This window comes from Silene latifolia, chromosome 10 (genome assembly GCF_048544455.1).
Source record: "Silene latifolia isolate original U9 population chromosome 10, ASM4854445v1, whole genome shotgun sequence".
NCBI lineage: Eukaryota > Viridiplantae > Streptophyta > Magnoliopsida > Caryophyllales > Caryophyllaceae > Silene > Silene latifolia.
Genome location: NC_133535.1, coordinates 15,099,105 through 15,124,168, shown reverse-complemented (window position 1 = coordinate 15,124,168; position 25,064 = coordinate 15,099,105). Strand labels below are relative to the sequence as shown.

Below are 25,064 nucleotides of genomic sequence, written 5' to 3'. Positions count from 1 at the left end.
ATCATATCTAGTGCGGCCCATTTAACTCTCACTCCTTTTGGTCCACACGCATTCAATCCCCATCATAATCATAAATCATAATCCTCCTTTATTCTTCTTAACTTAATGCTACTAACTCAAAAAGTCGCTAACACTTGTGAGAAACGGTCTTTCAATAAGTTAAATACTAACTGTTGGGTATCTGATTTCGATCTTGATTCGGAATTGTTCCTTTCACAATGACGCAGGAGATACCTACTGAAAGCATGATAGCAATAAACTTTAAAATCTTTATAAAGCGGTTATGGTGCAATATCGACGCCCTGATTTAATACGATGAATGACACTAACAGTCTAATCACTCTAATCTAACATACTAGGCATAATCTGATTTCTGCTTTTTTGATGAATGCTCGTCAATGGTTTTGTTCATCTTGGCTTCGTGATGTTCACGTTGTGCGGAAGCGTGAATATCTCGTGTTGGGCCTCTACGGATTTACTCTTGGGCTCCTTACCAAAAGACCTCGTAATATTATATTTTGTAGACACTTATAAAGATGATCTTCCATCTTTATTCTACCGATGTGGGACATGTGTTTGTACCCTAACAATCCTCCCCTCAAACCAAGGACCATCATCTTGACTCGAACCTTGACCTTTATGGAGAACTCCCACACTTCTACGGCTCCAACTTCTAGACACCCGCATCACCAAGTCTTGATAACATCCCCTTAAACGACACACCATATGTATCTCATATACGGGGCATGTGCTACACTTGCGTACCAAACTCCTCTGCATCCAATATAACCCTGGACTGGGTCCGAATCCACTGCCTCAGCGCGTCACACCAGACCGCCTTTGGACTTACCATGGACCGCTTTTGTTGCCTCCATTAAGCCTCAGCCCACCTCGCCGGGTCGCTGACGATCTTCTATTGGACGGCCCTATTAAGCCTCAACCCACCTCGCCGGGTCGCTGACGATCTTCTATTGGACGGCCCTGTCTCAACGCCGTGAGACCATGTCGCTTCTCGCGAACATATTAGCTCTCCTCCGAGCTATAGGAGTTCCACGTCTTATAGTGTACGTCCACCTTCAAGTCTTGGCCTGATGAATCTTTGTGTCTAGCCCCAAGTCGAACTGTAATACTACGGATTTATGAGTCTCTGGGTACTCTATCGAGTAGGCCTTACTCTGTCGAGTAAGGGTAAATTGCGTTTTTAAAATAGTTTCTGACCTGTTGGGTACTCGATCGAGTAACGTAGATACTCGATCGAGTAAGGGGGCACTCGATCGAGTACCTCAGCTACTCGATCGAGTAGCCGGTTTACGGGGGATGGTTTCTCGGGTTTTGTTAATAATGCGATTAAGTATATATTTACTTCCGTCACTTTTCTTTAAACACTTTTAAAACCTAATTACTTTCACAAAGAGAAATTAAACTACGTTATTCGCATCAATCGCATTGTTGGCAAATCCCGGAGCTTGGAAGGTCGGATTTTACCTTTCTTTATACCGTTGTGATCCTTGCGTCGAGGGTAAGATCTACGTACCGTTTTTCTAGTATTTCGTTAAAATTGGTTAAACCCTAATATTGGGATTTGGGGGTTTTGTTGTATTTTGTGATTGGTAGTGATTATATGTTTGTATGTTAGGAGAAGGATTCGTAGAGGAAGCTTTTTGATATCAGCTGTGAGACCGTCTGATTGTGTTGTGCTTTCCAGGTAGGGTTTCCCTACTCAGTATTAGTCCCATGATGTGTTGATTGGTGTTTGTGATTGTTGCATATTATCATACTCGTATTGTGACGGTTGTTGGCTTTGATTGTTGGTAGTAGCTGTGATTGATTGTATGTCGTCTCTGTGTTCTTCGGGGTGCGTCCCCGGGCCGAGTGGAGTCACTTGCGGGAGTGGCTTCACGCCCATTATTCGCCTTCTGTGGAACCCGCCACAGAAGGGATGTACACATTAATGAATTTGGGTTTATCGCTCGATGGAGATGAGCGGGGCTTAGGTGGGGGAATGCGGTCCCCCATCTGGCGGCGAGGAGTGACTGTTGCGATGGGCACTGGCGGGGCTACACACTTTAGTGTGTAGTCGGGATTGTGGAGTTGGGTTTGGAGTTCGGAGAATATCCGTGATGATTGAATTTGTTTGTTTCTTGTGTTGTTGGTTTATATAAATTGTGTGATTAGTACTGACCCCGTTTAATGTTTTAAAAACTGTGGTGATCCATTCGGGGATGGTGAGCAGTTATGAGTCGAGTTACTGGGATAGCTGGGATTTGCCACCGTCTGATGATAGAAGTCTTCCGCTGTAGCTTAGTAGTTTAATAAACATTTCAGTTAGCTTACACGAACCTTGGGCTCTGATACCATTTGTTGTGCGGAAGCGTGAATATCACGTGTTGGGCCTCTGCTGCATCCGTGTCCACCGTCCATATTAGTACGATATTGTCCGCTTTGGGCCAAGCTCTCACGGATTTACTCTTGGGCTCCTTCCCAAAAGGCCTCGTACTATTATATTTTGTAGACACTTATAATGTTGATCTTCCATCTTTATTCTACCGATGTGGGACATGTTTTTGCACCCTAACAGTTCTCCTGTCATTCCTTTGGCTTTGTATAGAATAGAGGTGTTCAAATACGGATTTGGGACAGACTCACGTTACATTTTTGGCCCAGGGACAAGCGGGTTAGCAGGTTTGGGACGAGTTAGTGGGTCGGGCCTTTGTATTTTTCTTAAAATCCCTTGTCCGTACCTATTTATTTAGCGGGCGGGATAGATCGGGCCAAATGGACGGGATAACCCATTAACAGCTCTAGTATAGAAGCGCTTATTCCCGAGCTTGTATTATGATATACTTCCTCCATTCAACTCCACTCTACCATATTACCATTTTCATCCATTCAACTCCACTCTACCACTTTCCAAAAAAAGCATGAAAAATTACCTTTTTATCCTTATTACAATCTCTTATTTACATATTTTGCCACTACTTGGCCCACTAAAATCAACACTCATTTGTACTTCTATTATTTAATAAAGCATCTTTCACACACCCATGTGTACTTCTATTACTTGTTTAATTTTCTCCTTAATATGTGTGCATTTTACAATATGGTAGAGTGGAGTTGAATGGAGGAAGTAGGAATCAGTAGCAAGAATCAATCAAGCTTACCTTCTGGTCAGGAATGTCGAGCTTTCGAGTCGTCCAATATCGGCCTATAGGGTCTCGGGTCTCCCTTGACGTTCTTAAGCTGTATCAGAGAACATCAGTGACAGTTAAAATACTGAAAAGGCAAAAGAAGCATCCAGGGTGTTGAACATTTTTTTTATTCCTACGGAAAGTATACCTTCTTCTTTGTGTGGTCCGGGTGGTTTTGATCAGTGAGGAAGAGACACCTTATTAGCAAAAACAGCAGTGCGTGCATATATAGATACGGTCCACGCCAGCAAGATTAAGATTAAGATTATCCACCACCTGCAATAATAAGTTCCAGATATATAACTCATTCCTTACACACTGAATGGGATGAAACTACTAATGAGTACGAGATCTTGGCCCAGGAAAAAAATAATTTGATACAGTTAGTACTAACAAATGTAAGCTATATGTCGTAAATACCTCTCCTCTCAACAGATCTAGATGAAGATGATCCATCTACAAGACTACAATAAGTGGGTAGCATGACAACTGAAACGGAAATGAGAGTTCATGACTTTCTTAAAACAGTTTCAGCAACTGAACCATGTCCAAACTTGCAGCAACAAAAAACAATTGTCGATACTACTTAGAGCGAGGTATTGAGAGGTCCATACGTACACAGCCTCCCTTACAAGCATACATTTTCGAACCAAAGTCAGACAGCGCACACAAGAAAACATTGTTGCAAAAACATGGACAAATTACTTGTCTTTAATCAGTTCATCTACTCAGTCATCACACACCTCAAAATTCAGAGCTCAATGTAAACTGTAAAGCTTATCTGATAGCAACACACGACGACAAATTGCACAATATTCACATTAACCAGTCGCAGTCACGTAAGGGTAGCTATTTTCTCATCGGTCATGAGTCATGACAATTTTATTAGCTAACCATTGTCCATATATTTTATACTCGGTATTAGTCATGCCTATTTTATTACATTTGTTATGCCTTGTACTTAAAATTGTACTAATAATTAGTTAGAACTAGTATAGAACCCGTGCTACATCACGATAATTTAGTAGGAGGAGTTTTCAGAGAGGTGTCGTATTAATATTATTTAAATAAATTGAATGTGAATTTAATTTATTGTTAAAATGTAAGGAATTATATTTATTATTGCCTAAAATAATATTGTATAGTGTATAAAACTGTCATTTTATTGTTCTTAATTTGCTGGGATTTTCCGTGTATATATTTATTATTGCCTAGGATAGAATGAAGATTGACAGCAATTATTTGACGGCTATATTATAATATTCCATATTGGAGCATAATAATTGACGGTAATATATTATTGACTATAATATATTATTATTATTATAAGTGTCAAAAATGACACAAACCGAAAACATTATATGAACCAACCAAAAAAAATGGATATGAACCCGACCCGACACAATAGATGTATTAATTTTGTCACAATAATTTTAAATATTATCACATCTAAATATTTCCATACGTACAATCTTTGCAATTAAGTATCAGCAAAAGCATTCAAGTTCATATATTTGCATTTTTGAAAATTATATGCTTCCAAATTTATACAAGAAAATAAAATAAAAAAATCTATAAATTATGCTATACACACATACATAATTACATACGAAATGTGTATAAATATAAAACCCTAATCTTTTGCATGGTGTATATACAAAACTTAACCTAATTATTCTTATTATTAGTAAATAGTTATGGCTTTCGAGGTAGAATTCAATGGTTTCGCAAGTTTTTTAAAAATAAAGCACGAACATTTCTCGAATCACATTCGCGATACTTTGAAACCCTACCAAAAAAATGGAATTAGTAGAGGTTCTACAACAATAGATGTGTATGATGCACAATTAGGGTATATTGGAGAAATGTTGATGCAAAATGTTTATGGAAACGAGTGTTATTGTGCTATTGGAAGGACTGAAGGCCCTAATAGTTGGGAGAACTATGTCCGACGTAGGAATCTTAAAAAAGGTACTAAATTGACAATCACATGCCAAGGAGGGAGCCTTACTATCTCTATTTAGGATAACTAATTTCTTTTTCCTAAGTTAGGACGAGTTTTTTTTCAGTCGTGTTATTGTAAGGAAACGAATAATTGATATCATATGAGGTTAGAATTTCGTCGTTTCTTATTTGTGTCTTATTGTGTTGGTCTTGTGCCCTATCTATATTATTACACTTATTGTAATAGCGATAAGTATTAATAAAGATTGTGACGCTTTTATCATGTTATAATTGTAGCTTATATTCTACTCCCTTAGTGTACGTGTCTTGTGATATTTTTTTTCCGTACATATAGATTTTAGCGAAACAAATATTTTTTTTTTGAAGAAAACCCTAAAGGGCTTTACTAATAATTGCGTAAATCAGTCGTCCACCAAAGCAACAACGTCGAAAGGCAAAACACCGAGACAAAAAAAACAGTGACCCAGCTCCAAGGAATAAAATGCGCTAAACTATTGGATATAAGCCACCCTGCCACCCCGCAATAACTACTTTTTCAGCACACGCATAGTAGGTAAGCCGTAGGTGACAGTCGCAAATCATGCAAGCGAGGTCGGATGCTTGAACATGAGACCTATTTAGTATTTACTTATGTTTTAACCCATAATTATGCTTTTCCCTGGACATTTCCAACAACTATCATTTGAAAATGTTAAGGTTGCCAGTTCAATTATGCCTTCTCTAAAACTGTTTCATGTTTGACAAACTCTCATTGAATCAAAATATAAAAATTTCACACAATAACGAAAAAATGGGGGTAAAATATGCCGGGAAATTGAACAAAAACCCGGTAAAATCATATATATAGACCAAAATGGCAAAGAATTCCACTCCACTGTTAATTTCCAATTGACAAGATCCGATATGCACAACAAACAATTTATATAAGCCTTGTAAAGGAACCTGAAAGTCTGTCATTCCTTCCTACTCCACTGCTGAGGTGGCACCTTAGAATTACTCCTACCTTGTTTTCTCGGACCAGAACGCTGGTGCTGACCCGTGGAAGGCCGAGTGTGTGATCGGCTACATCCAGGTTCTACAGTGGCGGTGTGAGCCATATGACCACTTTGACGTCGCTTTGATTGTTGATGGGTCTGGTTCGATGAACCACCTGATTCCGCTTCTCTGTCTATTTGACCAGTCTCTTGTGGCTCAATGACTTCACCATTAGTCGCTGTGTCAGGTTCGACGACCAAGTCCTCGAGGGAAAGACGGGAAAACAATATGTTGTCTTTAGGCGGTTCGATCAAGCCACAATGCTCTTTCTGGAGCTCCAAGATTTCCTCAAACTTGTGTCTTCTACTCGTCTCAAGAGGACAATTAAGGAGTTCCTCCTTATCTTCATTCTCTTCAATATCCTGACATTACAGAAAATAAACAGAATTTTAGAGTTAAATGAAAAATAGAAGATAAAAAGAGTGTCGGTTTAAGCATCATATGACAGGTAAAACTACTGTACGTAATTGGAGAGTCTTGCCAAGCAGAATCCATGGAGAACATGCCGATAGTAACTTATGGTGGTCATTTGCAGGCTCGAGTCAGGCATGGTCTGGGTCAATATGACTAATTTTGTCGGGCAGGCTGGTATGTCAGACTCCACCTGCTTCATTCGAGAATAAACTTGTGCCCTCACCCGCCCTTTTATATATAGCAGGGCAGGCGGTCAGTGGGCTAATGGGATGAATAGCAAATACGGAGTATTATGTATTCCTTAAATCATTGCACACACCACATGTTAAAATATTACTCCCACCACTGCTGACATTTTATCAAATTCGGGACAACACGGCAGGGCCGTCTAATGAAATCTGGAGGCCCGGTGCCAAATATTATTGGGAGGCCCTTATTAAAATCGTTTTATATTTTTTAGGTTTTACAAAAACAATATTTTTGTTCCCGAGTCTAAAGAAAACTTATTTTTTTTTTCAAAATCTCAAATATCTTGAGTTAGATAAAAAACATGTGTTGGTTCAAGACCCATAAAAATCGTACAGCCATCAAACGAAAGTTACGGTAAATGAGCTCTTTTTTATGAAAACCACAATTTTAGAAGTAACAAACCACTAATAATAATTAGATAAATAGTAAAGTCAAAGTCGGGATCTCAATGATTTTTTTACTATCGAAATAGCAACCACAAAATACAAAAACATAAAAATAAACAAAAAAAAGACATGCGTAATACAAGACTCGAACCAAGACCCCTCACCACCAATGTGAATTAATCTACAGTTTGCTGCCACTGGACTACAATTCTTTCATTGTAAATGAAAGACAGCAAATGCAATATAAACATTGTTTTGTTGTCAGTCAGGCTCATGTACGCATTGGGCCACAGTTCTGGGGCGAACTTGCTATAATACAGGCCTTGCTATAATACAGGCCTGCAAAATGGCATCACATTTCCATCCTTATTTTTCACATTTCTCCATTTATGGCCTGTTTCTTATACTTCTTCTCTAGTTAAACAATTTATATTCCCCGCTTAAATTCATAATGCAGAGTGCGATAACAGGCTCATCCCTTAATCAGGCAGTCAACAAAAAACTAAACAAAAGCAGTATTTATGCTACATACCGAGTTTATATTATGAGAGCCCACTAAATTGAGAACATGTTCAATGTCTTTAGCAAGGAAGACTGTGCGACAGACAGGACAGTTTCCGGTACTCTTCCCCATCATTTCTCGTAAATCTGGTAATTGATATCAACAGTTTGAAATTTAGATGTGGGAATTAGTTGAAGGAATTAAATAACGGGATAAGGTTGCGTACATCCAACCCCCCTTAGCCCGCAATTTGCGGGAGCCATTGAGGCACTCCCGCACTGGGGTAATGATGTATCCATACGGCAAAAGGAACTCTAAGAAGTCTATGCAGCTACTCAGCTTCATTCTCTACGGTGCAGGTGCTCCATTGTAAACAGGGTAGCCGCACAGACTGGCATGGTACTGATAAGGACAGGCCATATAACAGGATGGAAAATTTCCAAAGTGCCAGCTAATTAATTTTGATCCAAAACTAAAAACTCCTCAATCTCTCATCATAATAGATACAAGCAGAATGTGGACCGTGAAGCATACAAATTTGAGGAGACTAATAAACTCAGGAGCAACCGAGATAGATAAAAAAGGGATGTAGAATGAGGAGTTTCTTATAGTTCTCACACTAGACAAGGGAAGAGCCGGAGAACATGACTCGTCACAGGACAAATGGACATGCATGAGAGATTTTGAAAAACATATACAAATATTTACTATGCAGTATTTCACTGTAATATCTTGCCTGAAGTCTGCCAGAATTCATCATCAAGGGGAGATGAATCAGTACTCGAGTTTTGGTGATTGGCTTCCTTTTGTCTTAGAAACCATTTCAGCCATCTTATAATGCACTCGCTGCAAAGATAAAAGCAAACTATTTTAGCAAGTTTTCAACAGCTCATAGAAATCAACGATGTTGATAATAGCACATGGAGAACTTCAAAGGATGCCAATGGACGCTTTACCAGTGAAAACAATGGAAGCAAGACATCAACTTCATAAATGGCTGTGATTTATTGAGCTCATCTTCTGCAAGCAAAGGATACAAACACAACGGACAGTCTCCTTCAGGGTGGTTCATGCTTGAGAGAGTCTCCACAGCTTCCTGCGGCCACAATTGGCATAGTAAATTGATTTCCAAGGATAACATTACACCGAAATGAAATTACTATAATATATTCATAATAGAAGCAAATATATCAATCAGCTATACGACAAAAATGCATTCAAATCAATTAGAGTAACATAGCCAAGAATTCAAATCACTATAGGTGAATGTTTAACAAAGAAATCTCTGAACCATGCAAACTACAATACAATTGGATGGGAAATTAGAATGAAGGGAATTAGATGGTTATTGTATAGTTACAACGCATAAAGTGGGGCTACTAATTTAAGTACCTAGGCATGCGTATTTTATAAACTACTCCGTATATAAACTCACTCCGCATATACAGAATTGTTCTACCATTAAAATTAAAAATGGTTTAACACATCCTAGAAGAAGAGGAAATGAAAGCAATTTACGTTGATACAAGCCTAAGAACTTATTTTCTGTGTCATGTCTCTCCAAATTCCTATTTCCATCAACTAAAAGATAAACTTAAAAAATTACTTAGAGCTTTTAGATAGCCTATATATGACTTCTACTTTTAAAGTCGAGGCAACCGGAATGATAATGTTATTAATGCTGCATTATGCTAATTTTTTATTCGCCCATTTAGGAATATTTACTCTTTTATTACTGTTTAAATTTGAACTCATCCAATCTCTACTCATATATATTGCACGTGTAATTATATAGCAAATTGTCAAGGAGCATTACAAGTTTTACACAAAAATTTGGCAAGATCAAGATCAATGCGCTTAAGATTTATTCCTACCTCGATATACTTTCCATTATGACTAAAACCGAAATGTGAAAAAAATAAACTTCAAATAGGTTGCATACTTATGGTTGTTTCTCTATGAAAAGAACTAAAACTTTGATGGAAACATTGTGTCGTCTTGTTTGTTTTATAATGGGATGCTTTGATCTAAACCTTTGATTGAAATTTAAACAATAATCAAAGAGTAAATATTCCTAAATAGACGAATAAATAATTAGCATAATGCAACAGCAATAACATTATCATTCCGGTTGCCTCGACTTTAAAAGTAGAAGTCATATATATATCAGACGACGACATAGCAATTCAGTAAGGCTATCTAAAAGCATAATACAATCTAAATAATTTTTTAAGTTTACCTTTTAATTGATAGAAATAGGAATGTGGAGAGACATGACACAGAAAATAAGTTGCAAGGCTTATATCAACATAAACTGCTTTCATTTCCTCCTCTTTTTGGATGTGTTGGAACATTTTTAATTTTAAATTTTTAATGGTGGAACAATTCTGTATATGCGGGGTGAGTTTATATACGGAGTAGTTTATAAAATACGCATGCCTAAGTACTTAAATTAGTAAATTAGTAGCCTTACTTCACGCCTCGTAACTATACAATAACCATCTAACGCCCTCCTTTCTACTTTCCCATCCAATTGTTTCGTATTCCCACAAATTTTTCAACACCCGTATTAATGAATTTGTTTTCAGCTAATAAATTGCAACTATTCTGTTTTCTATCATGTTCATTGTATATAATAAACTACATATAGCCAGAGGCCAAAGTCTGGACAGGTGGCTTAAGGAGAAGGGTGAAGTTCGGGTGATTCCTTCCCAAATCTCAAGTGCTCCTAGTGAGGCATGAACTTGTGACCTTGCTCAAATATTTACCTTTTAGATCGACATTTTGTCAGTAAAGTATAAGCACTATTGAACACTAACCCGTCATCCTAAACCAGAATGATCCTGACAAGACTGGAAAGTTTGGCTAAGAGGTTGGATCAAGAAACATGTGTAGAAACATCCATGAGTAAAGATACAACATAAAGGGGGCACATATAGAACAATCACCTCTAAGATCCAGTCGAAAAACTTATCTAAAAGAAATATTGAAACAAAGATCAACACTCTTCAATGATGCCATTATAAGACATTAGCGTTATCCAAACAGGTTCATCATAAAATAAGATTTCAAAAGAAGAAAAGAGAAAGAAAGAGGAATGGGAAACATATAAACAATGTTCTAATCACTTGTATGATCATGAAAATGTGAATTTAATCTTCAAGCAAGTCTCGTGGACAAGTTATCAGTTATTCTGCATACTGATCCTTTTTCTGGTATGAACATCGCCGTATGATAGATGCTTGAAGTGAGATATAGATAAATGAAGAAGATAAATCGCACATAGAGCTCAAGAGAAAACCAAATTAAACATCTGAAGGCATAAAACAGCTTTACCCACATGAAATTCAAACACCATAGACAAAATTCAGGGCTCACAATATATTTTAGTGGATGCAACAAGATACAGCATTATCTTCTTGTGCATTGGATATCTGCCTAAAAATTGAAGCTTACCTCACAAAGTGATACAATCATCAAACAAGATTCAAGTTCACGAGCCTTGTTATGCAAACAAGTACTCAGATACTTTTGTCTTTTCTCATCAAGACCTTTAGAACTTATGATATCAATATAAGGCGGATCACTGGGATACTGCCAAGAATGAATGAAGCCAGGTTAGATTCCACCAGAAAATAGAAAAGTTAACTGGGTCATCAATGCATCAAGGATGAAACACAAACGTTGAAGAACAAAATAAAATAAATTAACTATAATCATCACCACAGCAGCAGTAGAGGAGATGAGATACTCTTCCTAGCCATTTATGACGATAAAGTCTTAATTTGGAATTATTATAAAAAAAAAAAAAATCAATTCTCCGAACTTGTAATTTGATTTTAAATTGTTTAAAACTACAGTCTGCATAATTTCATCTATTTTGGGTGCAATTGATTCTGTTGGGTGGTTTGACACTGGCCTTAAGCCTGAAATTTACAAGTTATTTTCATTTTGATAACAGATCAAAAAAAATCATATGATGACCCTAAAAAGGCGAGTCAGGCTGTTAGGTCAGTTAGTTTTTGGCATGACTACTCATCAATCAGCATCACATACACATAAGTTACCTAGAGTGACAAATCACAATTCACAAGTAGCAACACCCAGAGATTAAAGAAACTTTTTGTTAGAATTTGGGCAGCGGAAGTATCGTGAACCCAAAAATCACCAACACAGATCATTTATATAAATTGGAGTGATACACTTTTATAATTGTAGGGGAGGATGTAAGAGATCTGATCTCATATGGTGAGACCTTATAACACTCAATGAGAGCACAAGACTGCACAACATATCACATTGTACATAAGCCTATTTATACAACTTACGTGACTTTAAACTCCCCTTAGCAATTAATGCATATGCTCTTTACAACTCCCTCTTAGTTTAATAACATTTAACATATAGTAACTTATAACTTAAACAAGTTAAGTTACACAATTAAGTGTCGAATTCCAACACTATTCTAGCGCATACTTCACCTGGTTACAAGTAATTATAAGAATCAGTCACTCACATCATCCCAAATATACATTGAATAATCCAGTCCCACCTTCAAGTTTGACCAATATTTGTCGATTGAAGACACTGATGCATTTTGTCAGTTAGAAAGCACAAGAATTGGAGAAATTAAACCACTGCCAAAATTACTGCAAATCTAAGGCACAATTGTGATACACATAAATACACATGTTACATATATATGTAATTTCACTTCTGTCACATGCTACATTATACTATTTGCCTAGTCAATGAAACACAGAATTTGACCAAACCAAACATGGCAGAAGCTTAACAATAATGAAAACATAAAAAAGGATTATAGAAGTATTAGTATAATAATATACCTGTGCACCTGCTTGTATCTCGATGGTTGCTTCCACAAACTAGATATGAAAAAAGCACAAATAGCTCACTAACTCTGGACAGCAAATAATAAAGTTAAAAGCATGCAAAGAAATTTTTTAACTCAATATTGCAATACAAACTGTTATGCAGTTATGCTTCTCCTTTGATCACTGTTAACATCCCTTCTAAAGGTCTGACAAAAGGGGGGTCGTTTAGTTTGAGCTAACTCAAATAGGATATAATGATTCGAATGAGTCTCAATTTCGATTTCACTTAGTCAGTTCAAGTTCATCTCGGACAATCACATTCATTCAGGGTGTTATGTGGTTGTCGTCTTCGAGGTTGTAAAGTATTTGGGGTTCGGGTGGGGATTTCTTGGTGAAGGTTGGTGAGCAACGTTGTGGTCTTGTGGAGGTCAACAAAGAGGGATCGACTGGTGTTGATCTGACGTGGGGTAGTGGGGAGTGTTGTGATGGTCTACAGTCGGGGGAGCTAGAAAAGAAGGTTTTCTGACGCCGGTGTATAGAGTGTTGTGGTGAGGTGTTCGACGGCGGGGAATGGGTCAGAAAAAGCTGTTGGTGGGGAGAGGGTGTCTGAAGCCGGTGAGGATGACAACGCTGGCAGCATGGACCTTGTCGGGGTGGGTGGGTGACACTACTTACAATGATAGGTGAGGAATGGGTGGGTATTGAGTAGATGAGGGGGCAAGGGAACCTCAGTAAACTTTCACACAATACACAATTAAGCCACTTCCTTAATATTTCTGCCCATTCTAAATGGTATGGATACATAGAATGGGAGGGAGGAGAATATTTGTAATATTTCAAATTATTATTGTTATATCAAGAATTAATGTTGCAACTCATATATGGACAATATATATAGGAGAAAATGTGTTTCCTTTGATTCGGGTAAAATTGGTCCGGTCGAAATTGTTTCAGATTCAATCAAAGTTCTTTTTCAGGTATGCGGAAATCATTGCAGTTTCAACTTGCTTCAAGGAGAAGCAATTTTCTGGGTGCAATTAAGGTCCCTAATTCAGAGTCTTCGATCAGATATCAATTTGGATATTTCAGATAAGATTTTTCGAGTTCAAGTTTGTTTTCCTCGGTCTACTCTTATTGGCAACTGGCATTTAGCGATACCACTAAAAAAGGAGGAAAAAGATGAACCAATAGTGATTCAAAAGATAATAAGTTCCACAATCGGTGATTTACAAGTCTGTCAACATTCATTCCAAACAATGCTAATACTGTAGAACCCTACCCGTGTCATCTATAGCTTAATTCTCTTAGTTGCGGATTCTCTATCCAAAGAACACGATACATTTACGTAGCAGCCTAACAATCTATGGACATATACTTAGTAGTTCTACAACTAATCTTATGTGATAATGGTCGCTTCAAGACATGTTCTTCTAAACTAATGTATGCACTGAACTCGCCATCTCATGATAACTTTATTACAAGACTAGCCAATACTACGAGGATAATTACTTGTTGGTTTAGTTCTTTAGTTGATTAATAGGTAGCTAAATGGATGGGGATTCTAGTTAAAATTACAGCAATACCGCCTTTCTCGGCATAACCCCGTCTTTACCAGCTAAACTAATTGACATCCGCCTAAAACTAAATCGAACTCATCTCGGAACTAACTCTTTGACTCTCCGGCACAATCCCAAACTTTACCACCTAAATCAAATCAAGCCAACGAACATGCCTATAACTCTATAAGGCGATTTACAATCGAAAGAATTAGAATTGAATCAAAACAGAAAAATGAAAATTGCGGGAAATTAAAAAGAGGGACAACCTGCTGAGAATGAACTTCGGCAGTACGAGGTTTGAGGTGGAGACGAAGAAGAGGAGGAAATGTGTTGAGGACAATACAATCGTCGCCATAGACGGATTCTACTGCTTCAACTTCCATTCTTACTTCATCTTCTTCCGCCATTTCTTCCGATGATCTTGCGATTTTCTGGGGAGAGAGAGAGAGATACCCTAAGATTTTGCAGGGTTTTTTTTTTTTTCTTTTAAAAACCCAGCGGGCTTAGCATATGACGTTTCGAGGAAACGGTCCTCACCACCTACGAGTCTACGACCAACTAACCAAGGACTCGCAAAGAAAAGGAAACTCAGCAAAATTACGTAATGAGAATTGTTCTCCAATTTATTTACAAAGCGTCTTGCTTGTGACGAGCTAATCCCGTCACAAGCTAAAGGCCTCTCATAAAAAGGGAGAGGGAACAAGGTGAGGCACCCCTCCATATGCTTCACCAGTCACCTCTCATGAGTATTTTGTGAGAGAAAACGGTATCCGTCACAAGCTTGTGACGGTGTCATAGTCCACTGCTTTTGCAGGATTGTGGCATGTAGCCTTGCCCAACACCAAGGCAAGAATGCAAGTAACAAGAGTATCGTGCTAATGAGAGATCGCCCCAATAACACACTTTTATGGATTTGGGGGTGTGTCGGTAATCCTACTCATGATCGTCAACGGCCCCAACACACGAATGCAATAAAAATAAACAGCATAATTATTGAAAGCAAGAGACAACCAATATCAAGTTAAAAATGTAGCAAGCAATTTTCATTGAATTGACTAACCCTCCATATAAAGACAAATTTTATAACACGTGTGGCACTAGAAAACATTACAAAGTGCAAAATAGTGATATGTTTTTAAAAACTGAAAACATATCTTAAACTAAAGAGCGAACTCCAAAATTCGACACACATCAAGTAATCTTAGAGTTCAAATAAAATGTAAACACGAGAATGGAAATACATAAGTCATAAAGGAAATGCTCGGGCTCGAACTGGACTCCCCACTCAAATTGTTGCTGTCCTTGGCGACACTCAAATCTCTGACTCTGCATCGGCGAGACTCTCTTGTTGAGTCAGCATAGTTCCGATCGTCTTAAGGTTTGACTTGCTCGTCGTGGCTTCAACTTCTTTATTCAACGAAGGTTGTTGATCTTTAGTCATCAGCAATGTCGGGTCGCTCATCCCTTCAAGAAAAATTTGGATCTCCTTGACATAGAGTCTCCCAATCAACACATCTTATACGTTCATTTTTTTGGCAATGACGGATTTTGAAAGTCCATGTCTTTGTTCCCTGAGTGACACTTCACCCGCTCTTAGCGAATGATCAAAATAATTAGAAATTCGCAAAATGGGAAAATAACCCGGCATCACAACCACCAATCACAGTAACAAAACCTACACTCAACAAACAAAGTGAAGTAAGTCGAACTCTTAGAAGTAGCAAGTCGGGATAAAGTCGATAAGGAGGTTAATGAGCACATGGAGTTTAACTGACACCTAGTTAAAGTATTTTTTTTAATTAATATTTATATTGATCATTATTATATTTATATTTTTATCATACTTGTTTTATTATTATTATTATTATTATCATTAATATTTGTTCCGGGTGTAATTCCGGAGTAGGATTTGTTACCACGTAAGCTTGTAGAATGATGACTTTGCTTGACTCTTCCTTTCGGCTTCTCCTGAAACAATGAACAAACTGAGGGCTCGGCTTGGTACCGAGCGAACTCACTCCGACGCTCAAGTCAGTAAACTTAAAGAGATTAAGTTGTGTGTTACTTGACAAAGTATATTGTAGAGAGATAAGGGAGTTTATACCAGATTTATGGTGAGTATTAGGGTGAATTGTGGATTATTTGGATCGTTTTCTCAATGAGGGTTGATGAGTATTTATAGACTTTCACCTTTTGTCACGTAGTGGCCAAGTGGCCAAGTGGCAGAGCAGGTGGAAAGACCGATCTACCCTCGGCCGATGGACCCATGGCAGGCCGGCGGACCTGGTTGACTCCATGCCGAGGGGTCTTGGATATGAGTACGCGGATATGCCTCCCGGCTGGCTAGTTGCCTAGCCGAGACCCAAGTGACAGGTCGACAGGCTGCGTTGGTTAGGCTGTCTAAGACGTTGACTTGCTGTGGATATCTTTGACCTTGCTCAATATGTTGACTCGGTCAGCGGGTGCAGAATATGCCCCATCAATATTCATACTTATGTGATTATTTTTATTATTGTTATTGTTATATCGTATTATTATATTATATTTTTATTATTGATAATATAATATAATAATAATATTTAATTTTAGTATTAATATTAATATTGATATTAATATTATTATTATTATTATTATTTCAGTTCGCTTAAGTTCAAATCAGTAGTTTAGTTAAGTCCAATTAATTCCCTCAACTTATTATCCAAGCCTTTTTTTCTAAAGAAAAAAATCGATTCGTTTTACGTTAATTAGTTACATTTCACGATTAATAATTCGTCGTTTTGATTTTTTTTAAAAAAATTGATTCGTTTTACGTCGATTAGTGTAGCGGTGTTTTACTTAGTAATTCGTTGTTTTGATTTTAGAAAAAAAAATGACTCGTTTTATGTCAATTAACTTAACGTTTTTCGATTCCTTGATCAAATTTAAGGTTCGTTAATTGTTTTTCATTTGATATTAGTTGTTAGTTTTGATTTGTCGATTAAATTGTTTGTCGATAGTTTGATTGAAATGTTTGGGTCGGAAGGGAAAATTTTAAAAATTCATTAAATATTAAATATTGTCGATGATTACTAATTAGTGGTTTTTTTATTCATGCCAATATCCCATTCTTAGCAAGGGTAAGCATGGTCCAAGATAAGATTAATCCGAATCTGGCCCAGGACCGAAAGCGTAAATTTTGTGGAGCGAAGACTGGACTTAAAAGTTTCAGTCTGGACCCGACTGAACCCTCAATATTTGGTCCGGTCGATCTTAAAACCTAAAATAATTTGAACCGATTTCGGTCCAAACCCGAATGATTCTGTCCGGTCTATATATCTGGTTCGAATCTTAAGTTACTCAACCCAAATTGTGTTGATGTCTGGCGGCTAGAAGTACGCGGCTTCCGCTCATGGAGTCATGGCCTACTGTCTAAGTCAACGCCTCAACGTCTGTAGCTTTGAACTTTGAAGCATCTATTAACTGTTACTCACAAATTCTTAATTAGTTTCAGGAACGAGATCATATTTCGGTATTTCCCGACTTCAGAAGATAGATATTTCCGTCTTAAGAATTAAAGCTCACATTAACCATGTAAATTGCAGTAATTGTTTTCTTTTCTTGCGTATAGGAAAATGCTGAAGTTACTGGCAACTTTTCGCGCATGTTTCTCGTTGTACCGGAAAAAGGGTACGTAACTGTACTCTATTTTTGCACCTTCATTTTGCCACGGTTGGAGCTTTGGCGGCATTTGAGTAATGTTGTTGTTGGCTTGTTGCCACTTCGATATAGTCGAGAGTACGTACTCCTTGATTTTTAAACGTACGTGTCAAGTGTCATTGCGATTAAGTTTAAGGGTATGGATTTTAAATTCAATTGCGCAAGACCATTTTAGCATCTACTGGTTGATCCGAATCTAAAATAACTACGAAATGAAAATATATCGAGGAATTGATATTCGAGCATTCTGTGGTGTACAGCGGATGAAAAACAGAAGGCAGAAGTAGACGGACTTACAAATGCAGAATTGGTTAGATTTGATTTCGCTACCATTAAATTGGTAACAGCAGACTTTTCAGTTTCAAATAAGATTGGTGAAGGAAAATTCGGGGTGGTTTACAAGGTGGTTTAATCCGTTTGATCAATAATAATAAAGACTATTTGCTATCAAGATCTTAGTACTATTTCCTCAATAATTCGGCTTTAATATGTGTTCACAGGGAACTCTTAAATCTGGAAAAGAAATAGCCATCAAGAGGCTAAGTTGTAACATAGATGCGGAAGTATTTATGAATTGGTTTAGCGTTGTGGCCAGATTGCAGCACCCAAATCTGGTTAAACATCTCGGATTTTGTTCAGAAGGAAATAAATATATGCTGGTTTCCGAGTTTATGCCAAATGCAAGTCTTGACTCAATTTTGCGTGGTACAACCTTCATCTCACTTATTGTTCTCATTTAACTTGTATGATCAAATGTTATTCGTGTTAATGCTATCTAAATGTCTGATTTATTTTACATGTAAAAATTATCTTACAAAATTCATATTTTTTTACCATCAAAGTCAAACTGAGACAATATAAGTACTTAAATATGGACGGAAATATGATTTTTCCGATACAATTTAAGTTTATTTGGTATAACTCCCGTAAAACATGAGCTGCAGATCCCAGCAAACGTGTACAATTAAACTGGGAGACATGGTACAAGATCATTCTGGGAGTCGCAAAAGGACTTGAATATCTTCATCAAGACGGAGTTTTACATACTGGTCTCAAAACTAGCAATGTTCTATTGGATGAAGATATGAATCCTAAGATAGTCGATTATGCTATAAGCTGGTTCTGTCGAAAATCAGCTCAGCTTGGAAATGCTTGGTTTGCGATATCGAATGGATCATAGTATGATTTGAATACCCAATTGCTTGTTTTTTTTCCCTTAGAAGTTTCTGTCTGGACTTACCTTTCGTGTCGGAACCCTTCAATCTGTCCTCTCTACTCAAAATCACTGTCCCGCTACTTTCAGAGTTGCGGGAAATATTGATGCACTAGCATGTTTTGACAAGGCATATTGTTGTACTTCTTGCAGCGCGCACTCTGCCCCTGAATACTGTTCAGCAGGAGAGTACTCTAATGAATCCGACGTCTATTGCTTTGGTATCCTAATACTGGAAGCTTTAAGCAATCTAAGAGTTGGGGAATCATACCAGTCCCTAACAGATTTTCACCAGCAAGTAAGCCTTAACACGCGTAGAAGTTGTACTATTTATTACTTCGTATATATTCTACTTGAACAGAAAGGCTGAACTTGTAAAGCTTCTACCATGTATCTTTTTTCTGCAAGGTACTGAAGATACGTGAGGAGGGTCGTTTATCGCAATTGATAAAGCCTGAGTTAAGTGTCAAGTGCCCGGAGGCTGACGTGATAACATGCATTCACATAGGAAGTTTGTGTGTCGCTAGAGATAAAACACTAAGACCGACCATGACAGACGTGATTCTGATGCTTACAAGTGATCTTGCATCCCGCTAGCTTCAGCACCTGTAAACACAACGTCCTTAGTGAACTTCATTGATGTTCAAAGTTCACTCTCTTTTTCAGGAGGCTGACAAAACACTGACAATTCAAGTCGACGGGATATTCAGATCTATGCTGTATTTTACAATCTGCATTCGGTTTAGTTTAGAATCATATCTGTGCAACAGGCCAACAGCCTACTCGGTGTTAATCGTGTAGAATTATTTGTTGGATATATAAAAAAAAAAAAAGCTTTCATTATTCTTTGTTGAGACCTTAATTTTCTAAACAGATGAGATGGATACAGGTTTTGTTATTCCTAGCTGATTTCAACAGAGGAGATAAATTGAATTTTAGGCCAATCTTCACCATTTGGATTTTGACATCTTTCCTTGAGTATATCAGAACAACGCCGGACCTCAAATCTCCTCAAGGAAGCTAGTTCGCGCATTTCTTCAGGCAGTGATTCCAATTTACTACAACCGATAAGTTGAAGAGACTCGAGACATTTCAGAGAGCCTATGCAACAGGTCAAAGAGTCTAAATTCTCGCACTGTTGGATTTTCAGCGTTTGGAGGGAGGTCAAGTGATGGATCCCCTGTGATAGATTTACAAGTTGTGGGAGATGACATAAGTCCAACGAACGAAGGCTCTGCTGCAATGACATCCATGCAGTGACTTGGTCTTGCTCTTTAGGAAATGCCAACTTGGGAACATCATGAAGTATCAAGGATTCCAAAGCATTGAGATGATCTAACCCTCCGGAAACACTCTCTAGTTCATAGCAGCTCTCAATTGTAAGGCTTCGCAATGAAGAGGAGCCACTTTGCAATAACTCGGCCACTTCTGATAAACAGGTAAGATTCTTAGCCCCAGCTATGTCAATCCTTGAAAGATAGGACAGGCGGGAAGTGTCGGAAGATAGGACAGCCATGTGATCTTTTCCCAATATTATCGGTAGTGATTTACTGAACCAGTAAAGACATAAGATTTTCACAGTTGGACAGGGAGGAATCGATGTCAAGTAAGGACACCTCCCGACAACCAACTTAGAAAGACAGGGAATTGTTGGTTGCCTACTTCCGTCCCAATCCACTGTTCTCCACCATCCCTGCAACTTCGGAAGATCCCACAAAACAAGTTCTTCAAGGGAGGAGAAGAACCTAAACTTCACCAACTGTGACGTTGAAGTTGAAGCTGAAGCGTATGTGCTACTGCTACCTGTATCCTCGATGTATTCCAAATTTAATAAACTTTTAAGTGTTAGAAATTTCAAATTATGCATTTTACCCAGTGACGGGATGGACTGTAAACCGTGACAATTTTCAAGTTCAATCTTAACAACACGTGGTAGGAAGGTACCGACATTATCTTCCCGTCCCCACCACCTTGGAACTGCCACGCCACAGTAACTAATCAAGATTAGCTCTCTAAGATTAGTATGTGGCTCCAAGTCTTCCAAAAGAGCCTCCTCATCAGAAATTCTACGGTTGTTCTGCTCTCCGCTCCAGGTCATACGTAAAGACCTGAGACGTTCCATCTTCTTCAAATATCCATCTTTCCCGTCAAGTTTTGTCGTATATTTAAGATTCCCTTTGATCGAGATACTAAGGTGGCCTTTTAGTTTTGTGAGGCCTCTAAGATCTTCAAGTTGCCCAACACATTGCTTCTCATTCGAAGGACTGTCGGCCACTAGAAAGCTCGTCAACACGCAAAGACAACTCAACTTACCGATACCTGAAGGCATGTAAGTCAATCCCTTACAACCATTTATATCCAAGTGCCTGAGATTCAACAGATTACCCAAACTTTGTGGCAGCTCTTGTAAACTGAAGCAATCCTTCAAACACAATGTTTGAAGATTATGTAGCCTCGAAATCGACCTGGGCAGTGTATTTAGACCATGATTCCAGGAAAGATCAAGATACCTTAAATGCAGTAGATTACCTATCGAGTCAGGCAAGCTTTTAATATCCAAGTTATGCAAGTCTAGCGACCTCAAGTATGTGCAGTTAGCAAGTAATGTAACAACGGGAAGTGAGCCACTCCAACTATCTCGAAGATATGACCGAATCTTAGTCTTCGAGAAAGAGCCTACTCTGCCTTCCCTTTGAATATGAAATACATGACGGATTCTAAGATCTTGAAAGCTTGTTATGTCTTTCCCAAGGCTAATTTCATTTCCAGATACTTGTTGAGAAACATCATGCATCAAATCATGGATTTTACATGTGACAATATCTCCATATTTGTTCATTTCTGTATCTTGGAAGAAACATTTCCTTAACAAAATCGAAAAATACTCCTCAGCTGCATCATCTACGCTTTGGCCTTTATCGAATGGCACCACATATCCTTGTGCGATCCATAGACTAATGAGCATATCCTTTTTTATGACGAAGTCCTTCGGAAACAATGCACAATAAGCAAAACAGCTTTTTAACTGAGGCTCAAGGTAGTGATAGCTAAGCTTTAATATATGCATTATCTCATTCTTATCTTTTCTTATATCGACTAATTCCCTTTCTTGAAACGATAACCATGTATTTTCCTCCTCACCGAAAAGAAGACCCCCGACCACTTTTATCGCAAGAGGAACATTGACACATTTTTTAACAATTCTCATGCCGATGTCAAGTAATGTGGGGGATTTTTCATTTTCCTTCACGTCCCCAAACGCTGTCATTTCAAACAAACGCCAAGACTCATCATCCGACAAACCTTTCAGCTCAAACGTATGTCCATTGGGTATGACTTCTGCCGTTCTTTTAGAACGAGTGGTTACCACAATTTTACTACCCCTTCTACCTAACCTTAGAATGCTTCTCAACTTTTCCCACTGAAGACGATTCTCATTCCATACATCGTCTAAAACAAGTAAATACTTATTACCTTCTAGTGTCTCGCTAAGTCTGTTTTGCAATGAATCCAACGCAAAACCTTCATGCCGGTCACCAGTGGCTGATTCTAAAATATTCGAAATAATTGAATTCATATCAAAATGCTTTTCATCTTGATCAGAGACACAAACCCACATCATCAACGAAAATGCTTTTTTTACATTCTCATCGTTGTATAGGAGTTTAGCAAGAGTGGTTTTCCCCAACCCTCCGATTCCTACTATAGTGACAACACCAACATCATGAAGATCGCAACTAGATAACATATCAATGACCGCCCTTGCTTCATCCTCTCGACCGATAACATCCCTAACATTTACATTAGAATCAGTCTCTTGTATTTTCCTCCTAACATGCCGGTACCCAACATTATTACAACCATATTTGCTATGATTACTAGCAATTTTTTCCAACTTATTTCTGATTTTCCGAACCCCTTGGGACATTTTGTAAGCTCTGATAAGCGGATTGCAACGAGAGAAGAAACCACGTACCTTTTCCGACAGTAGATCACTCTCCCTACGCTTAGCCAAAGCGACAAACTCATCAAATATATCATCAGCATCGTAAACAGCATCCTTGAGCTTCTCAATCCAATCTTGGCATTCATTGGATAACTCTTGTTGAGCATCCAGATCAAGGAGCGCTTTCCTAATGGTAGAGACGGTTTCCTTGAGGTCGTTAAGCTCGGATTCATATCCCCACATGGACCTCATCTTTTTGAGCTCCGAACATTCCAGTGCGGCGAAGAGTGTCTGAGCAACACTCAGAAGTGTTCCAATATCAGCCATGTGTTCACAAATTTGATCAATCAACAAGGTGATGAGAGGTTAAGGATTACTGCAGTTTTGTGTAATTTTGTGTAAGTTGCATGAGAAGCAAGCATGTTTTTATGAATCAGACGATTATTTCAAAGACTCAGCCTCTCATTTCCAAGAAAACGCAGCCAACTACTTACATTATTATTGAATTGAAAATGAGCAAGTTGTACATACTAAAATCAAACAGATTAAGTTTACAGACAGCTAGCAACTAGCATAAATCGTTGATCGTTGGAAAAGGTCAACTTGAACTAGCTATACTAAAGAAAAAGAAAAAGAAAAAAAAAATACTCGTGATCAGTAAGTATCTAGGTCTACATAACTAATTCACAATTCTCACAAAATATCCATTATCCAAATCCAATAATTACAACTTTACTATTAATGCCATGGGGGTAATAAATTGCGATGACTTTTACGACTTTGAAAACGATATATTATAGAGTAAATTAATAATTACTACGGAGTACCTTTTAGGTACCACTTTTCTAAAAAAAAACGTCCATTTCATAAACTTTTTATTAAATTAACCCATTTTCACATTGACATATTCCGTCAAAATACCTTTTATTAAATTAACCCATTTTCACATTGGCATATTCCGTCAAAATTCAAATTTTCAGTTTAAAAGCCTAATTTTATGATGAAACTGCCCTTATTACTCTTTTACGGAGTATATACTTAGTCTTCTCTCTCCCTTATACAACTATTCAATTCATTCCTTCATTTCAACTCGCCTCTCTTATATTTTTTCCCGATTAATGTAAGATTGTTCCATCTTATTTTCAGTAATTAGGGTTTACAACCCAGAAATTAAAGTTTCCTAACCCTTAAATGTAGGTTTACTAACCCAGAAATAAAGGTTATAAAGCAAGAAATTAGGGTTATGAACCCAGAAATTGGGGTTTAAAACCCAGAAATTAGGGTTAAGAACCCGGAAATTGGGGTTTAAAACCCAAAAATTAGGGTTAAACAAAATTAAAATGATTGGAATACAAAAATTTAAGCCAATTCATTCGCAATTTATATTAAATTTTAGCATATTTACAAATACCTAGCTGATAAAACACAGAGAGGCCAAAGTCTACTTTGAAGAGGAGAATCCTCGTCAATGCTCTTAAACAAGAAATTCTCAGGCTTGAGATCTCTATGAATAACCCCCAACGAATGACAAGCTTCAACAACCGCAACAATGGTGCTCATCAACTTTGCTGCCTCGCGCTCATTATACTGCCCTTTACCCACAATCCGATCAAACAACTCCCCACCTTGGCACAACTCCATAAGCAAATTAGGGTAAAATTTTGGGAAATTTTTTGGGATTAAATGTTGAATGTCAATTGAATAAAATAGAATGACAAGTGAAATGGAGAGATGTTTAAATATTGACCTAAGGTAATTTCGTCACATTCAAATAATTTTACTTGAAAGTGAAAATGGATGCAAATTTTAATGAGAATAAATTTTAGGGAATAATTTAATAAAAAAATTATAAAAAGGAATTTTTTTTTTTAGAAAAATGTTATTTAAAGGGGGTGATTATTATTTTTAAGGCTCCGTTTGGCACGACACTTCAGGTAGTTTATTTGACCAAAGTAGCTTATTTGACCAAAATTTCAGCTACCTGATTTTTTTGAAAGTGTTCCGGGTGTGATTACGGAGCAGTGTTATGACCACGTAAGCTTTGTTGAATGATGACTTTGCTTGACTCTTCCTTTC

At 37.6% G+C, this 25,064-nt stretch overlaps 3 protein-coding genes across 4 annotated transcripts; 1 reads left to right on the top strand and 2 right to left on the bottom strand.

The window, feature by feature from the left end:
- Window positions 1-5,946: 5,946 nt before the first annotated feature.
- Window positions 5,947-14,704, bottom strand: LOC141605239 (uncharacterized). The gene is made up of 7 exons (XM_074423934.1): window positions 14,400-14,704; window positions 12,587-12,625; window positions 11,196-11,333; window positions 8,696-8,835; window positions 8,476-8,585; window positions 7,770-7,885; window positions 5,947-6,550 (listed from the first exon to the last, which is right to left on the bottom strand). The coding sequence occupies exons 1-7, from the start codon at window positions 14,538-14,540 to the stop codon at window positions 6,107-6,109; spliced, it is 1,128 nt and encodes a 375-aa protein (XP_074280035.1). The 5' UTR covers window positions 14,541-14,704; the 3' UTR covers window positions 5,947-6,106.
- A 3,040-nt stretch (window positions 14,705-17,744) lies between these two features.
- LOC141607165 (cysteine-rich receptor-like protein kinase 10) lies at window positions 17,745-19,639 on the top strand. Its single transcript, XM_074426523.1, has 6 exons — window positions 17,745-17,799; window positions 18,090-18,232; window positions 18,330-18,513; window positions 18,774-18,984; window positions 19,196-19,340; window positions 19,451-19,639. Exons 1-6 carry the CDS (start codon window positions 17,745-17,747, stop codon window positions 19,637-19,639), a joined length of 927 nt encoding a protein of 308 aa, XP_074282624.1.
- Window positions 19,640-19,835: 196 nt separating this feature from the next.
- Window positions 19,836-24,760, bottom strand: LOC141605238 (putative disease resistance protein RGA1). 2 transcript variants are annotated; one of them, XM_074423932.1, is made up of 2 exons: window positions 24,400-24,760; window positions 19,836-23,364 (listed from the first exon to the last, which is right to left on the bottom strand). In XM_074423932.1, exon 2 carries the CDS (start codon window positions 23,313-23,315, stop codon window positions 19,944-19,946), a length of 3,372 nt encoding a protein of 1,123 aa, XP_074280033.1. In that variant the 5' UTR covers window positions 23,316-23,364; window positions 24,400-24,760; the 3' UTR covers window positions 19,836-19,943. The 2 variants fall into 2 exon arrangements, with proteins under 2 accessions (XP_074280033.1, XP_074280034.1); XM_074423933.1 differs by lacking the exon at window positions 24,400-24,760 and having other exon boundaries at window positions 19,836-22,833; window positions 23,019-23,121.
- Between the last annotated feature and the right edge of the window lie 304 nt (window positions 24,761-25,064).

Excerpts from the sequence above, each read along its gene's own strand:
- LOC141605239 (XM_074423934.1), bottom strand. The coding sequence starts at position 14,540 with ATGGCGGAAGAAGATGAAGTAAGAATGGAAGTTGAAGCAGTAGAATCC. Across the intron at positions 11,334-12,586 it reads AGATACAAGCAGGTGCACAG|TATCCCAGTGATCCGCCTTA; the intron begins GTATATTATTAT and ends CATTCTTGGCAG. Across the intron at positions 6,551-7,769 it reads GCTCTCATAATATAAACTCG|GATATTGAAGAGAATGAAGA; the intron begins GTATGTAGCATA and ends CTGTAATGTCAG.
- LOC141607165 (XM_074426523.1), top strand. The coding sequence starts at position 17,745 with ATGCTGAAGTTACTGGCAACTTTTCGCGCATGTTTCTCGTTGTACCGG. Across the intron at positions 17,800-18,089 it reads CTCGTTGTACCGGAAAAAGG|CGGATGAAAAACAGAAGGCA; the intron begins GTACGTAACTGT and ends TGTGGTGTACAG. Across the intron at positions 18,514-18,773 it reads CGAGTTTATGCCAAATGCAA|ATCCCAGCAAACGTGTACAA; the intron begins GTCTTGACTCAA and ends CATGAGCTGCAG.
- LOC141605238 (XM_074423932.1), bottom strand. The coding sequence starts at position 23,315 with ATGGCTGATATTGGAACACTTCTGAGTGTTGCTCAGACACTCTTCGCC.